Source organism: Ornithodoros turicata, chromosome 1 (assembly GCF_037126465.1).
Source record: "Ornithodoros turicata isolate Travis chromosome 1, ASM3712646v1, whole genome shotgun sequence".
NCBI classification, from domain to species: Eukaryota; Metazoa; Arthropoda; class Arachnida; order Ixodida; family Argasidae; genus Ornithodoros; species Ornithodoros turicata.
This window is the reverse complement of record NC_088201.1, coordinates 76,056,434-76,074,306: the sequence shown is the minus strand read 5'-3', so window position 1 is coordinate 76,074,306 and position 17,873 is coordinate 76,056,434. Positions and strand designations below refer to the sequence as shown.

General features: G+C 44.8%; 1 protein-coding gene across 1 annotated transcript in view; it reads left to right on the top strand.

Annotated features, from left to right (window-relative positions):
- LOC135378408 (neprilysin-1-like) overlaps nucleotides 1-17,873 on the top strand; it is an 87,319-nt gene that overhangs the window by 50,902 nt on the left and 18,544 nt on the right. The window contains exons 11-15 of the mRNA XM_064611438.1: nucleotides 438-496; nucleotides 14,063-14,114; nucleotides 14,818-14,885; nucleotides 17,074-17,204; nucleotides 17,292-17,357. Of these exons, the coding sequence (XP_064467508.1) occupies nucleotides 438-496; nucleotides 14,063-14,114; nucleotides 14,818-14,885; nucleotides 17,074-17,204; nucleotides 17,292-17,357 (376 nt within the window). The remainder of the gene's footprint in view (nucleotides 1-437; nucleotides 497-14,062; nucleotides 14,115-14,817; nucleotides 14,886-17,073; nucleotides 17,205-17,291; nucleotides 17,358-17,873) is intronic.

Here is a 17,873-nt window from a genome sequence, read left to right as displayed (position 1 = left end):
AAGTCGGCCCAGGTCGTCAGTTGTGACGTTGCCCACATATGTGAAGGCGACAACGGCGAGCCCTATTACCATCATCACCACCACCACCACCATTATTTTCAGGAGTGCAGGTGACGTATTTTGCGGTTAGTTTAGGGTAAATCCCAATTCGCTTTTTTGTTTATGGCAAAAAATGCGTTACGTTTGCAGATATTGGATTCCAATTCAGAAAATCTGATCCATCACGAGTGAAGATTGGTCAAAATGCTCACCTGCCATTGCAAAAGTTCGCCAAAGATAAATATCATTGACCCTATAGTATTTAGTCAAACACTTTTTACGTTGACTTGTGAATAGTGGACTTCTAGTGAACATGTGAATAGTGGACTTCTGAATAGCGCCCTCACGTTTGACACCATACCATTGCGGACGGCTGAGTGAGTGCCTGTCTTTTACAGAGACCCCATGCAAGCTGCCGTTGCAGATGCTTTCTACAGCAGAGAAGGGAACACAGTTAGTAAGTCAGGGTCACTATGGTGACCGTTACCAGCATTTCTGTGGAATACTGTAAACGTATTTTTATGCGCGATTTTCGCGAATTTCGCGACCGCTGAAAAATCGCAAAAAACTGTACTCGGGAACACAGCTTGACGTTTATCCCGCGAAAGGAAACAACTCTCGAATCGCGAAATTAAATACTCGCGAATAACTTCGCAAGTGATGAAATGCGCGATTCGCGAAAATTAATACATCGCGAATAAAAATACGTTTACAGTACTTTATCATCATGAGGTTAAAGGAGCATGGAAGTGACATATATAGCATAGTATAGTATAGTGTAGTAGTAGTAGTAGTAGTAGTATATTGTATATACTATGGCATGGTGGTTGTTGTGCTGCTCTAGAGAAGCCAGACAGGTGTATAATCTTGTGTTCCATGCTATGTTGTGATCACAAGGCTTCTGCACAGAGCGTGTGCCATTGACGCATAGAATGAATTTCTAGATTCCCATTAACTAGTGTTGCCGAAATAACCCAAAGTAAAAAAGACATACCAAGTACCAAGAGGTACAGACCACGAAGAAAGGTTTCGGCCAGAAGCCATGTGTGTACCAGTGTTGAACCCGCTACTAAAACGAAGTAATGAAATACTGCTACTTGCTACTCCAGAAAGATGTAGCGCAATACTAGCGTCGCTATAACTTAAAAAGTCATCGCTACTACCTCGCTAGAGTAACGCGATACCACTACCGCTACCAAATAAAAGTAACGTAAGTACTTTTCCGCTACCGTACCATTCTCTATAGGCAACACCTTGCCTCAGGCATAGGTTGACGAATGTGTCTAGATTCTGTCAATATTTATGTTCCTTCTCGTATCCAGCATGCACATTGATCTCTACCTTGAGATGATTTAACACACATAATTTAATTTGACAAAATAATTAAACGCACATAGAGCACATATAACCCCACATTGTCCCTTACTCCCCTCCTCTCCCCGCGTGAAATTCGTTGCACGCCTAATTTATTGTATGTAGTAATTTAGTGTATGAAATATTGTACAGTTCGTAATGTGAATGATTGTAAAGGAGTACCTGTTATTAATTATGAATGCCATTATAAATGTGGAATTATAAAATAACCACAAGCTGCTATGCGAGATATGACTCAGAGGCCAATTGTTGAAGGTTTTACTAATGTTCATTGGTCAGAACGCACTAGTGCATACGGCACAAATGAAACAAAAGGTACAGTGCCTAATTTAGCAGTATATCTGGTACATCGTCCGCGCATCATACCAAAGTAATAAATTTATTTATGATACTTGCGTTGAGAAGTCCAACATCATGCAAAGAAATAAGTGTAATTCATTTACGACCGATGCGCCTCCAATATATGTTTCGAAGTTATCCCAGGGCAAAGTAAGGCTGCATTAGTACCAATTCGTACATTCGTGAACGTAATTGTTCAATGGCAAATCGAAATATAAATGATTTTCGAAAATAACTTAAATAGCGTCTATCCAGGATTTTAAATTCCTGTTGTACAAGGGTTCGATCCTAGTTACTGTTCTATTCCTTTAAATAATGATTTACTTAATGCACAACGTAGCATGCCATACATTTGCGGAAGACGTAAATCGGGTTGGTCGACTAATTTTAATAATCCCATCACTCAAGCAGTCGCTTGGACCAAACCTCATTCCGATGGAAGTTCTTGTAGTACTGGAAAGTCTTCAGACAAGAATTAACTTGGACAAATATATAAGTTAAGACCAATAAGACGTAACGTTGCAGCTGAGACTGACAATATGAAGAAGACGAAAAGGACATAAACAACGTTTTGCTCATACCTTGGTTACATAATTATTGCACAGAAAGGGAAGGCAACGAGGAGCTGGATATTGTTGAATGTCTTTCAATAAAGAAGCAACGTTTCAACATTCTTTGTACATTCTTGTTGTCCATATGCTTATCCCGGGAAACACGAACCTATTTCCAGTAAATATGACAGTAGTACGGATGATAACAGAATAGTCTCGATACTTCACATTGGCCGGACACGGATCACCACCTGCGAGCATCTTAACGCTATCGTGCGCTGATGGCATTATACTGAGTTCATTCCACATAATAATTATACGTGGTATACAATCATTAAGCGGAAAATGTTCTACACGAATCATATTTGCAGCACGTCCCACATTTATATAAAAGGCTCAAACCACCCTTACAGAAATGAGCATTGACTCCGTATTGACTCTTTATTTTAAGTCTGTGTATTATATATTGACATCCTATTGCATTTATCAGTTTATTGACTTCTGTAAATAGAATGTTGATGTCATTCATATTGATTTTCTATGTATGTACTATTGTATATACATGGGCCATTGAAATTCTATTGACACCCTATTCCAAATGGCCACCGTGTATGTGTTAAGTGTCAATAGACACTACGCAATAGAGACTCTATACAAAAATACCAAAAAGCGGGTTCGGCAGCTTCCATTCGCTACACCCTGGCATGATTTATCTTGTGTGTGTGTGATGCAAAACACAAAAGCTACAGCTGTATAGTTATTTTTACTTTGTCTTATTGCACGTTCCACAATGCAGCGTAGCCGCAGAGCACTTTCAGGACGTACCCGCCACGGTGAACGGGGGTCCGTGGAAGTAAGACATTTCGTCATTGTTTTGAACCTCGTCCACCACACATTTGCTTTTGTGCTTCTCTTTGTTCGTTTCCTGCACTTCTCATAATGCACAATGAGGGCACATGGTTTACGGAAGCTTAAAAACTAAACAGAGAAAAATATAGTGCGAGACATATAGAGAGAACCAACATGTCCGAAAAAGCCACTTCGAAAGATTATTAAAATTCTTCCCAGTACTGCCCTTCCTAAGAGAAAACGGGTACTACGTATTATTTGCCACGCGAGGGGGAGTGATATAGGGGGAAGGTGCTGTCAGCCTGCTCTGGAGTGGCGGCTCGGTGCACCCAGGGGAGGGTGAAAGAGGGAGGGGAGAGATAACATGCGAGCATCCCTCAGTAGTCTTCGTTGGGATGCTCCCTCTACCACGGTAACCACAAGGATCATCGGCGAAGCTACCCCATCTGTCACGCGAGTTTCGATCCGCTAATTTCAGAGTCTTGCTCGCCTCTGACTCGAAAAGAAGGGTGAGCTGTGTAAGTCGAATTCGATTACGCACACCAACAACATTCAAGCGAAAAATTGTTGGGAGTATTAACTCTCAATCAACCTATAACGTCTGTGTTTCTTATTGCCTTTCGTTTGTAGGTTTTCATTGAGTAGGTCCATCGAAACCCAAACTTAAGCAGTGCTACAATCGCGCATTTCTGTCGCATGTAACATAGGCAGTCACCATTTTGGGGGAGGGAAATCTTACACAGGATCGCCCTTTGCTTCTGACAAATGTCATTCAGTCTTCCCGTGGCACGTACCTGTACGTGCCACAGACTGAGAAACACAGACGTTACGCTGATTGAGAGTTAATACTCCAAACAATTCCTCGCTTGACTGCTGTTGTTGTGCTTAATCGAATTAGACACAGACAGCTCACCCTTCTTTATGAGTCATAGGCGAGCAGGACTCTCGAATTTGCAGAAGCTTGCGGGAAAAACCTTATATATAGCACCTGTTTTCTAATAGGAAGGGAGTGCCAGTACCTTTTGAAGTCGCGGAGCAGTACTGCTTGTACTAGTGGCCCTGGGAAAGAATTTCTTTCGCAGTGAGCATTTTGGGATTCTTGGTTGTCTCTATATTTCTCTGTTTCGTTTTTCAGCTGCCGTGCTTATTGTTCGATACGGGAAGTGCCGGAAACAAACGTAGAGAAACAGAAAAGGACATGTGATGTCCTATGATCAAAACAATGCAGAAATGTCTTGCTCCCGCGGACATCCCGTTCGCCGTAGAGGGTATGTTCTGAAACTGATCTGCAGCTACGCTGCATCGTGGAACGTGCCATAAAGCAAACTAAGAGTCCCTATATACCTGTAGCTTACGTGTCTTGCATGATCGCACACACATAAACCAAACCATGCTAGGGTCTAGCGAATGGCAGCTGCCTAAAGGGCTTTTTCGCATCTTTGAATGGAGTCTTTAATGTCTATTGACACTTCTCAATGCATACACGGTGGCCAATTTGGAATAGGAAGTCAATAGAATTTCTATAGACAACCTACCGTGTTTCTCTATACACTTATTGACATTTGTCAACAGAATTTTTATAGACTGTCAATAGTTTTTTTTTCATAAGGGATCGAAGACTCACATTTTGCCACAATCAGCGGGTCCTACTCTACATTGCATCCTTCTTTCGTAACTTCTCCTCGCATACTCGCATGACACTGCATCCGCAGGTGGACCTGCAGTACACGTATACTCGAAATGTTTTACGAAGCGTTAAAGTAGCTTTGCTTATACGTGGATCACCAATTATAGTTGCCATCACATCCGCACCAGTCCCTCCAGGCATAGATGATCCAGGTTGAGGTTGTTGAACTTCACTCGCTTAAATGCTTGGAGATTGATCATATCAATAAAGTCCATCAACATTTCGTTTCTTTTTTTGCGGGAGTTGTTAGTGGTGGCGTCTTTGGATATTGCACTCCTATTACACTTCCAATTCCGTACTTGATACCAAGTCTCAGTGCTCCAATTCCAGAATGTAAAGAGCCTTCTTTATAGAAGCTCCTTATAGCAGATCGATCAGCTCCACGAGTATCTTCTTCTGTTTTTGCGTTGCTATATGAAATATCGTAATCTCTTGCAAGAGATTACGTCTGAGACGCCAAAATGACATTTTGATCAACTTTGATTGATAGTAACAGTTGATATAAAATCGATATCAGATATGTCATGATCTAATTATTTAGTCTGTATATTATTAATTAATATCCCAGAGTATCGGACCCGGGTCTCGTTCCCCTGTTGCACCCATGGTCGGCGCGTTTGCTCAAATCCTCGTCCAGACGGCCGTCCGAGACGCCAAAATGACATTTTGATCTACTTTGATTGATACAGTTGACCCCCGTTTATCTGGACTTCATTTATCCGGATCCCGCGGTATCCGGACAAAAGGCACGGGAACGGATTTTCCTCCATGTATTTTGTTCTCGTTTATCCGGACTTCAGCTTCCGGACTCGGACAAGAATTCCAGGGAACGAAAGTCGAAAATTCTTGTAATCCAGCTTCAGTTATCCGGACTACCGTGAGTAAGAGGAGACGCTGACCCCACTTCGTCACCCTTTTCGCTGTGTTGGGGTTATTCCCGTCACACGTCAGGGACCTACATTCCTCCGTAGGGGAGACAACCGTGCACGATGACCCCCTTTTCTATTTTTGTGCGTTGGGTCACGTTGACCAGTCGAGTCATTTGGAAATATCTCAAGCAACTCTCCGGTTCTAGAGGGGAAAACTCCAACACGAGGGCCTGCTGCTTACGGCCCGTTGGCCGATGAAGACATTCCCCTAGCTGAGCTGCGATCCCTGATGCAGAGGCTCACTGCGACTGCCGTAGATGGTGCTGCGGTTTCTGACTACGTTGACGTTGATAAGGATGATGACGCGTGTGCAGCTATGACTGATGACGGTGTGATTGCTGCTGTTGCCTCCGATGATGTGCAGCAAGACGGTGCCGGTGACGCCAGTGAGAAACAAGGCTCCGGCATTGACACTTTGCGTCCGCACTGACATTCTTCGAGCAGCGCAACAGCGTGGCTCAACTCCATGCAATTTGCGAAAGTTTGCAGGGATAGAGTGCCTACACTACTATGGAACAGCTGTCATTGACGAGATTTCTGTGTTTTAATTAAACCTTGCTCTGTAGGACGTTTCTATTCGGCCGTTTCATTTATCCGGATGCCCCGGTATCCGGACGATTTCGCCGGGAACGGCACCGTCCGGATAAACGGGGTAGACTGTAATAACAGTTGATATAAAATTGATATCAGAGATGTCATCATCTAATTATTTAGTCTGTATATTATTAATTAATATCCCAGAGTATCGGAACCGGGTCTCGTTCCCCTGTTGCACCCACAGTCGGCGCGTTTGCTCAAATCCTCGTCCAGACGGCCGTCCCAGACGCCAAAAGGACATTTTGATCAACTTTGATTGATAATAGCACTTGATATAAAATTGATATCAGAGATGTCATAATCTAATTATTTAGTCTGTATATTATTAATTAATATCCCAGAGTATCGGAACCGGGTCTCGTTCCCCTGTTGCACCCACGGTCGGCGCGTTTGCTCAAATCTTCGTCCAGACGGAGGTCCCAGACGCCAAAAGGACATTTTGATCAACTTTGATTGATAATAACACTTGATATAAAATTGATGTCAGAGATGTCATCATCTAATTATTTAGTCTGTGTATTATTAATTAATATCCCAGAGTATCGGACCCGGGTCTCGTTCCCCTGTTGCACCCACAGTCGGCGCGTTTGCTCAAATCCTCGTCCAGACGGCCGTCCCAGACGCCAAAAGGACATTTTGATCAACTTTGATTGATAATAACACTTGATATAAAATTGATCTCAGAGATGTCATAATCTAATTATTTAGTCTGTATATTATTGCGGTCCCTCAATACTCTTTCTGGTCTGGAAACTCCGCTCGAATACAATAGACAAGGTCACTTAGGGACAATTGCTCCCGCATGGGGCGATCGCGTCGTTCGGGAGGAGACACCCTCGTGGAGCAGACGACGTTTCCATAGCGCTGCGTGTTTTTAGGGAAGATTTGATCAGCTACTTTTTAAAGTTCATTTCGGGTTTAGAGCAGAAATAATTCTCGAATAGGTTCATGAGTTCAGCCCGCACATTTTAGTTCAGTTAGCGTAAATTTGCAGATCTCTTCCGCGTAGATTGCAACTTTCGTTGTTGTCTTTTTCTGACACGGAAAGTATTGATTTTACTCTCACTCATATCTCTCAATGAAGGTTGAGAAACATATTAATTCATTCTGTTACACAATCACACAAACTAGTGATGTGTTATAAAGTAATGCCGCTTTCGGTAGTTATTTCGTGAGGGCGAAACTTTCCAAACGCGTGGTTTCCTCGTAGCATGCAGTTTGTTGTAATCTCAGCAGAGATAAAATTACGAGGTGATTCTATTTCAGAGAAGACAGATAAGACTTCAGAAGAAATGAACTTATGTTGTTTTTCGATGTGGTTGACAATAACTGATCTATATTACACTATTAACGTATTGTAGATATCTTATTACACACTTTGGGAAAATGTATCGACTTAAGGTAGCAATGGCTCTCATGCGTTCCCTTTAAACATAACGCACATGATCATCCCATGATAATATTTCTGAAGTATTCCTACTATTTTTGCGGCTTGGACTAACTGACCAACCAGTTGTAATAAGGAGATTCCAACATGATTGAAGCTGGGTTACTAAATTAACATGATATAATTTCTGCTTACTGAAGTGTGGCCCTAATAGCACTTTTCAGCTATAGAAATTGGCTGACGAGATTCAGGTGTCAAATTCATCGCGTTGGAGATAGCCTCGGTGTATCAGTCAGGTCAGTTCCAGGACGTTCCAATGAACAAACTATTTAAAATGATAAAATTGTAGCGGCGTGTGCTGCTACAGAATGAAGTTTTATGTGGGAGCGGCCACTGTTCTCATAGCTCGGAAATAAATTTTAGGACTGGCCAAGAACTATATTTACAAGAAGAACGTTGCGGTATCTGGTGACAAATAAATATACCGGAAAGAGATAAGTAAGGAGAAATGCAGAAAATTTAATGAGTCAGTCTTTCGCTTGAAAGCAATGATGAAGCCAAAGAAACGATATTTTGTAGCACGATACACGGCCATGAATGAGCTTTAGCGTCTGTAGTGTATAGGCCGCAGAAAAATTTCACGTATTGCAGATCAGAAAGGAAAAAGAAAAATGAAAAGGTAAAAAGGGGGGGGGGCTGAAAACATCATCCCTCCCTCTCTCCGCTTCCGATTCAGCAAAAACGAATATATAAGCTGGTATGTAAACGGGTGCGTAAACGAGTAAACGGGTATTGGCTAACTTCGTTTACTGCTGCATCTTTCCTCGCAAGTTGTACCATAAGAAATGTTATTGTATTGACATCATGTTGAAAGACCTATCATTTGAAAATTTTACGGTTCTTATAGTGTGTGATGCTCCACAAATCACGCTCATCGCAGTACACCTCCAATAAGGCTATTAGCGAATGGTTTGTATTTATTCCCGTATACCAAGTCATCGCTGTTTAGTAGACAAAGAAAAAATACTTTCATTCACTTCTCGTAAAGTTAAGGCTCCGAGGAATATAGTCATTCCAAAATGATGCGTGCTCGTATCAGTCTCCTTCATCTGTGTAGATCATTCTTACACACGAACAGAGTGCAAAGATTGCAGTAAATTTCAAGGATATTTAAAAAAAATGAACCTCTGTTTACGCACGCAAAATGCAATCACCAAAAAAGAAAAAAGTTCTCACTTCCAAACACCCGCAGAAACACATGCAATCGATACGCGCAGGCAGCGGCGGACACGAAAGTCTCCTCCCGAGCGACGATGCGCCGCCACGTGTCGTCGGGGCGCCCTAAGCGAACTTTTCGCGGGAGTTTCCTGACCAGAAAGGGTATTGAGGGACCGTGATATTATTAATTAATATCCCAGAGTATCGCACCCGGGTCTCGTTCCCCTGTTGCACCCCGGGTGTGCCCTTTGGATATCCGGAAGGAATAGCCCTTCGCCGTTCGAACTCTTTCCGAGTTTAGACGCATGCGTATTACGTATTACCTATGCAGACGTATTACGATAATGTGTGAGTAAGTTTGTGAGTAAGTAACGCAACTTAGTGCGCGGGACGCCTAAGAACGGATTTTTGTCTGGGACGCATCTTTAAAAGCCCAGGGTGCATCAGAGTTAACACTCACACACCGTGCGGTGGTTGATATGTGGCCTGGAGGATGTACTGATTCAAAATAGGCGATGACATTTCAAAAATTTTACTTTCTTTGTCGAAAAATTATAGTCCAAAAATGGGCCCTGTGCAAAAATCGACGAAATCCCCATAGGCGCAATGCATTAAAATTCATTTGACCTGGGTGCACTAGATATGCATTCTGCTACTGCCATTCTTGTTTCCAGGAGTTCTTTACATGTTGTTCTTACTTCTTAGACGATGACATCTTCAAATTTGTATTCAGTTTTGGTGTTAATTGGCATAAACGCAATTTCTTATTGTATTCCTGTCCTGTAAGGTCGCTTCCCGCAAAGCAGTTTGGTATAGCGGTGGAGCGTGCCGACGGGGGGGTGACCGCGAATTCTACGAATGCAATGCGATCGTCTTCATCGATTGGAGTCGCGTTGAAATCCTCTGTACCGGGACCCAAATAATTATGACCTGGCAAATGAAATGGCACTATGTTATATAATGTAACATTAATATGATGCATTCTAACACTTACTTGTTATACCAGTCTTCCACTCCGTTGTTATTGAACCTTGACCCTTCGTCTGTTTACTCGAGATAATTCTTATCGACTGGGAGCTTGTTCCTCCCTCCGGCCAGTTTGTTCTCCTGCCCTGCACTCCGTGTAGCCAAGGCGCAGGAGGAGGATACACCAGAGTCCTCGACTATGTTACGTCTGATCACGTGAACAATATGCGAGCCAATTTTGAACGGATGTAGACCGGATGTATTGTGGAGCACCATCATGGAAAATATAATGCAGCTTCCTGATATGGGGGTTAGCCCAAATGCAGTCATAACTGCATTAAACCGCCGGTATCTACAGGGTGTCCCACCGAAAAAGGGCCAAGGGTTAAAAAAAAAAAAAAGGAGTGATCTACACAAATGGGACCAACTGCACGTGCTTGGCAGTTGTGTGGCCTATCCAAAAATATCTTTTATTCGCCACTTGTCAATTAATTAGCGGTAAGTAATTTTCTAACTTTTTAATTATCGGTTTGAGCTCTGAGATGTCAATGAGGAAGTTGTAGTACTTGTCGAAAAAGACACAGCTGAAGTGGTTCGAGGTCGCTAGGCCTTGTGGTTTCGTTTTTTCTCGGGTTTAAAAGTTGGTTTTAGATGCTCGGCGGAGCGCAGATCGCTGCGCACGATCCGGCACCCGCGCGCAAAGGTTCCAGCGCCCTCCGGCGTACTCTGGACGAATGATGCCGGGGTTATCCAAGGTTATTCCGGTCGTGTACACGAATTGTTCATCGAGCATGGAAAGAGCGGTGGAATTCCTTGCGCGATAACAGTATCAGATTGGTTGCGATTTCATTTGTTTTGTTCAAAAAAAAAAAAAAAAAAGAGTGAGAGGCAGTGCTGCTCGCCGGGAAGTGTGCAGACTTTCTTCGTTTGTTGTGAACACTAGCTTCCATACCAATTCCCAAGCAGCAAAATGTACTGAAAATAGGGTGCAATAGGGGTGGACGGGTAGGTGGAAGGCCTTGAACAGACTCGTTAAACTAAGGAACATCGATAAGACACATACCGTCCACCCCTATTGCACTCGACTTTCAGTACATTGTGCTGCTTGGGAAGTCAGCCTGACTTCTCGATATTCCTTGCAAATTTACATTTTTAATTTCGACTCAGCCGCCGACGGATATCGCCCTCGGTGTTGACCTTGACTTGACTATTGGTCTAAGGATGGCCTTTACCAACGAGGAAAAGGCGGATATGATCCTCGCCTTGGGCGCGGCCAATGGCAACAGAAGAAAAGCTGCCAGAATATTTCGACAATGGCATCCTGGGAAAAAGCTGTCACCAAGTACAATAATAAGACTGTACAGCAATCTGCGTGAGACGGGCGCCTTCAAGAGGAAGCGGCACTCAGCCACCAAGATAAATGAAGACGTGGAGACAGACGTCCTGGCGTTCATGGTAGCTAACCCTCACGCAAGCACTCGTGACGTGAGTGCTCAGGGCTCAAAGACTTGACTTTGCAAACTGGCTTCTGATAAAATGTGATGAAGAGAAGGACTTTCTCAGCAACGTACTCTGGACAGACGAAGCTAATTTTTAGAGAATGGGAGAGAACGCCCATTACTGGAGCGAGAAAAATCCACACTGGGCTGCCTGGTCAAGGCACCAGTATCAGTGGGCGTTTAGCGTCTGGTGCGGCATTTTTGATGGTCGCATCATTGGTCCAGTTTTTTATGACCAGACGCTGACAGCGGATCGATATTTGAACAGCATATTGGAAGGCCCTGTGGACCAGTTCACTTGTGATGTTCCACTGGCTCGTCTTCCTCGTGTCTGGTACCAGCACGACGGCGCTTCAGCACATAGCAGCGGTCGGTCCAGCGCCTGGCTCAACAGGATTTTCAAGGAACAGTGGATTGGGAGGCACGGACCAGTACCATGGCCCGCAAGGTCCCCTGACCTGACCCCACTTGATTTCTTTCTGTGGGGATACATAAAAGACCGTGTGTACGACAGGGAGACCACAACACCAGACGAGCTAAAAGAGAAAATAACCCAGGTCTGCAGCGATGTTCCTGAGTTCGTGATCAGACGGGCAACAGTGAAAAGATGTCAGTATTGCATCGCGGCGGCGGGTGACGTGTTCGAGCACACCTTGTAGTCACAAGGAAGAGAAAGAAAATAAATCAAGGTTTTCAACAAGTAACCCGAACAACGAACAGTCGTGGAGCCCGAGAGTTTGTCTTTGTTTGGGAAACTCCGCACAAGAGAGTTTTTCTGTCGCAACGTTTTTATTGTTTGCCTCGTCTTTCTTGGTTGCAAAGACAGCGCTTCTTTGTAAAAAAATAAACATATCTTCATGTGTCTGCTTTCGTTCGCCGCTTATCGTGATCAGATGGGGGGCATGTTGCCTCCATGACTCCATGACCATGGCATGTTTACATTGACCTTGAGGTTAGCGCTTCGAGACCATCCTTGGGCCACGTCACACAAGAGGAAGATATTTCACCTGCTTCACGGTACATCTATCAGAGTGCACTGCAGTCGTCGCGCGCGGGCGCCGAATTATGGGGAGCGCTATGCGGTGCGTGCGGTTTCTGAAACCAATTTGTGAACTCGGAAAAAAAAACGAAACCACAAGCCCTAGCGTCCTCGAACCACTTCCGCTGTGTCTTTTTTGACAAGTACTACAACTTCCTCATTGACATCTCAGAGCTCAAACCGATAATTAAACAGTTAGAAAATTAATTACCGCTAATTAATTGACAAGTGGCGAATAAAAAATATTTTTGGATAGGCCACACAACTGCCAAGCACGTACAGTTGGTCCCATTTGTATAGATCACTCCGTTTTTTTTTTAACCCTTGGCCCTTTTTCGGTGGGACACCCTGTATACTGAGTCTATTTGTTGCAAACAGGTACTGAAATTTACCTCCAGGAAGTCCATAGGACACCTTAAACGCGATGTATGAGATGTAATGTTGATTTGTTGAGCGTTGTCGCGCTATTGGTGCCATAAACCGGCATGCGGAACGGAAAAGTGACGAATGAAATACTAACACACTTTCAAAACATATTGGCTAAAAATGAGGAAGTACCCTCCCATTTTTTGTATGTTCAAGAGGACACATTCACCATCCTTTTAGCGTTCACAGAATGCTTGTATCTATTTGGGCACATCGAGTTTTTTCGGCTAACAATCTAGCTAATTTCTCAAATTCTGCATAATTCACAATGGTTTCTCTACGGCGTCGACCAGTAAAAAAACAACAACAAAAAACAAACAAACAAAAAGCAAGGCCCGTGGTGGTTGAGCAACGCGATTGAATCGTTTCATGTGGAATGACCCTATGCTGTTAACCTGTAGAACCAGTTCTGAAAATACAAATTCCGATTGCAGCATCTTATCTGAAGCGTCAACTATTTTCAAAATTTGCGCGAGCCCGTGTGCCGCCCTCCAGAGACGTGTTCATCTGCTTGCAAAGAAGCGTCATATGCGACATTATACTTTCTTTACACGAACCCTGTACGTTATGGTCCCCCATCAACGCCGTACTGACGGTAAGCGGGTATTATACAAGGCTGCGCTGAAACAACGTCAACTGAAGTATAGCAAAACGGTAAACCAGATACTCAAATGTCTAGCTTATAAAATACTCTAGAGGCTCGCAGTGTCTCTCTTTGTCAATTTGGGGTGTTAAGTTCAAGAGGTGCATTTTGTAATAAGGGGAGTGGTTGTAATCTCGGAGGACCACTATTTGGGCAAGTTCAAAAGCCTCTAAGTTACAGTTTCCGGCTCCTTAAAATCGGCAGACGTATGCTCCCCTCTCGCCAGAGGTAGTGTCCGTGTAGGTCACAGCAACAATTTAAACTGACAGGGTTCCGGTGATATACTTTGCGGAACGGTAGATGAATAATAATAATACTTCATGACACAAGTAAAAACCAGAAGTGTCTTTGTGCAGCTGAACGTTCTAATCTCTAAATATTATTGGAATGAATCTCTGCCTGCTTCATACGTGCTAGCAATAAACTGCTACGAGCTCGTACTGTAACAGCAAGCAGTCGTCTCTTACTACGACTGACCTGAAATGAGTTCGTATTAATGCAATTTTGTATTTCCCACAGATTTTCCAGCAGGAATATTGCAGATTCCATTCTATGCACTAGGTTTACCCATGTAAGTGTCCCTCGTTGGATTAGTAATTTCAGACAGCACAGTTCCGTGCTCTTTTATTGAAATTTTTTGCCACATTGTCACATGACCATGAAATGAGGACCTTCTATCCAGTGGAGTACTTAAGAGCACAGTGATTAAAAATTGAGAGACGGATATTTGTGACGTTCAAAAGAACATAGAGTGTAGCATAATGTTTTTTTTTTAATTCCGTGTTAGCGCCGCGAAGCAACTGTGGCTATGAGCGGCGTAAAGACGCGGACAGATGGAGAGAGCACAGCAGGGAGTGGGGTTAGTATGCTTCCTGGGCCGACTTCAGGGGGAACTCTGCGCTGGAAAGTCTTCGGAAAAGCCAGGGAAACCTCAGACAGCACAGCCGGTGACAGGATTCGAACCCGTGTCACCTCGCAGTCTCGGCGTGGAAAGCGATCATCCTAACCACTATACCACGGGAGCTGGTAGCATAATGTTGTAGGAACCAATTCAATCTGAAAACATTCCAGCGCCACAACTGTAAAAATATATTATATATATATATACGTGGATGCCGTACCTTCTTGTTAAAAGCGTAAAACAAAAGTATATGCGATGCGTCCTAATCGGCGCATGACCACCCCTAACTACACAGCAACCGACAAGTGTACATTTTGCACACTGGACCACGTTTACAGATGCTGACGTTTACAGTTCATTTTCTTTTCAACAGTGCAGTAAACATGGGTGCGATTGGTGTCGTCATCGGACATGAGATCACACACGGTTTCGACGACATGGGTGAGAATGTATTGTCATATCTATCTCCCACACAGATTGCTAGTTCTTCCTCTTTCCCTTTGTTCCTCACACGCCCATCCAAATAAACAAGCTCAACCAAGCGACCACTTGGACAGTGATCCATGGGGAAGAAAATTAACCGTTGCCTATGTTTACACGAGGCAGGCGACTGCAGCGCTCTCAATTCTTTATGTTTAGTACCTCGTTCTCTCGTTCGTTTAGTTGGTGCCTTTATATACTCGCAAACATATTCAGATACCCGCAAACAGCAATTAGAGTAATAGGATATTCATAGACTGCTTGAAAAGTATCTGAATAGGGCAAACTCTCCCATTGCATGGCTTCCATAGGGGTATAGACCTCACGGTATCTTTGAATAGCGCTCTGCGGTGCATTAGCACCCAGTGACGACACAGAGCACGCGCAGAAGCATTGTGAAGGCGGCCCATTAATTTTGAGCGTTTGAGAAGTATGACATCATGAGATGCGCATTCTGCAACGCGCATCAGGCAACATTGCTACTCGAAGTTCGAGTTTCGTTTCTGCACCACAGCTGCTGGCAGGATTCCAACGTTGGACGGATAGCACAGACCTGGAAGATACGGGCGCTGTCGCTATGAGATGCACGTTCGAGCTCTCGATGACGTCAACTACTCATGGCGACTCTGAAACTATATGAAGTTTTGCGGGCCTTTGCGAGAATTCGTGGAAATGCGTAATCTTCACTGGCGGCAGATGTGCTTGGCCTCACACTAGAACGGTGCCGGTAGAACTGAGGAGACGGGTGCTCCAGGCGCGTGTCCGTCATCGTCGTTGTCGACGGTGCGCTACATCACTCCCCCCCCCCCCCCCCCTCCCTCAGACGCGGAGCGGCGATAAATGAGAGAAACCCACGAGTTTACTGGCGGAGGACAGCGAGGCCGACCGTGGATGACGTGCACGGTTGAACAGGTGCATGGTACGGCACACGTTGGCGAACAATCACAGCTGGTGACGAACGGGAACAACGATGCGTTAGCCCGAGAAGAGCGGAGAACAGAGTGAGGCGCTGTCGTTGTCGTTGTCCTGGGGTGCCGCGACCAGCACGGGAGCCGAAGCTCTAAGAGTCCAAGGCTAAGTGATTGAGGCGACGCTGAGAGATGCCGAAAGCCGTGGTGAGATACCAAGATGCCGGCTGAAACGTGCCGTGGCGTCCGGTGCCGCTACTGCTGCAACCGGCAGGTTAGCGCGAGGCTCGCGTGTCGCGGCCGGCCGTGAAAGAGCCAAAGAGTGCGGTGAAGAGTGCCGGGGCGCGGCAGGAGTGAAGGCGGATGCAGCTGTGAAGCACATGTGTGCCGGAGGAATGTGCTTCGCAATATGGCGTCTACAGTACCGCTGTGGTCTTGCCGAGCAGAGGAAGCCTTTCGAAATGTGACCAGGTCGTGGCATGTGAATGAGACGTTTCGAAGGAGTTGAGTCGCAGCTGAATGGTCGGGTCGTTGCGTGAACGCAAGGGCGTCTTTGGGTTGGGAGGCGTCCAGGATATGATGCTGGGCACCATGCCGGTGAAGGTGTTGCAAAATTTGGGATGGTTGAAGAGGCTGAATTACACCGAACGTGGCGTTCATAGTTCGGGTCGCCAAATGTAGAGGACGATGGTCATCCTGGTCATCTTGGTCATCACACGGGTCCTGACCGGCGATGATGGAATGTCCCAGCGGGCAGATGTGCGTGGCCTTACACTAGGACAGTGCCGGTAGAACTGAGGAGCGGGTGCTCCAGGCGCGTGTCCATCATCGTCGTTGTCGACGGTGCGCTACAAGTTGATAGAAGCTAAACGCGTAGATACGAGGTAAAGCAGATCGCGATATAGAATCTCTATTTTCGTTTTTTTTTTCGAACTTGCGTTAGTCGTGACGTTGCCCGCCTTGCGAGGCCGACTACGGCAAGCAGTTACACCACAACGACGGCAGCCACACGCGTGACGCGGTAGGCCACGACGGCACAGCCGAACTCGTACCATAGACATCGTCGCATAAATCGTCGCATAGTCGGCGTCTTTCGCACTAAAACGAAGGAACCTAGTCCTAGTCGGGTTACGCTTACGATTCTCTAAAACGCTCAGACATTTGCGTTGTTCGCTTCTGGTGTTAAGCCGCTATTCCCACGATATTCGCCAACTACTTCATGGAATGGCTTTCACCACTAGGTTCGCGCTTGGACTCGGAAGGGAACCTTCGTAATTGGTGGACCAATGCAACGCGGGCACACTATGAGGAAAAGGCTCAATGCTTCATCCATCAATACAGCGATATAAGGGACGAGGAGACCAATATGACGGTAAGCTCGAAATGTCCATGTCGTCGTTTTTTTTTTCCTTTGTGTGTGTGTGGATTTGATCGTCTAAGGGAAGACTTGTTTTTACAGTTAGAAGGCATAAACACACTGGATGACAACGTAGCTGATTGCGTCGGGATCAGAGTGGCATTCAAGGTGTGTGAGATGACTATTGAATATAACTATATTTGAAATGTATCGGCGCTTCCTACTAAATAAGAGACCGTCAGACAACGCTTGAACAACTTGTAGTGTTTACCGGGTGGCGTAATATTTACCTTCGTTCTCTGATACTTCCATCCATCGATCCTTCGACAAGTCACGCACGACGTCGCAGCCATAGGCTCACCACTTTAAAGCATGTAAGCAATACAGTTAATGTCATCAGGCTAGCCGTTATCGTCGACAGCCGTTACCGTCTGTCGATATCAAGGAACGCCCCCGTAGTTGTCACTATCGTCACATATGATATGTTTTTTTGCAAAACAGTGAAAAAGGTTCGACATGGGATCTCAGTATGAGAGGGGAAATGAGAAGATGGTTTGATGATGATGTTGTTGTTATTGTTGTTGGTGGTGGTGATGATGATGATGGATCCGTCAGGGGTATTCTGCCCACTGTTTGCAAAACACGAATTCACCGCATAACACGCCACGCCGTTAGCCTACACTC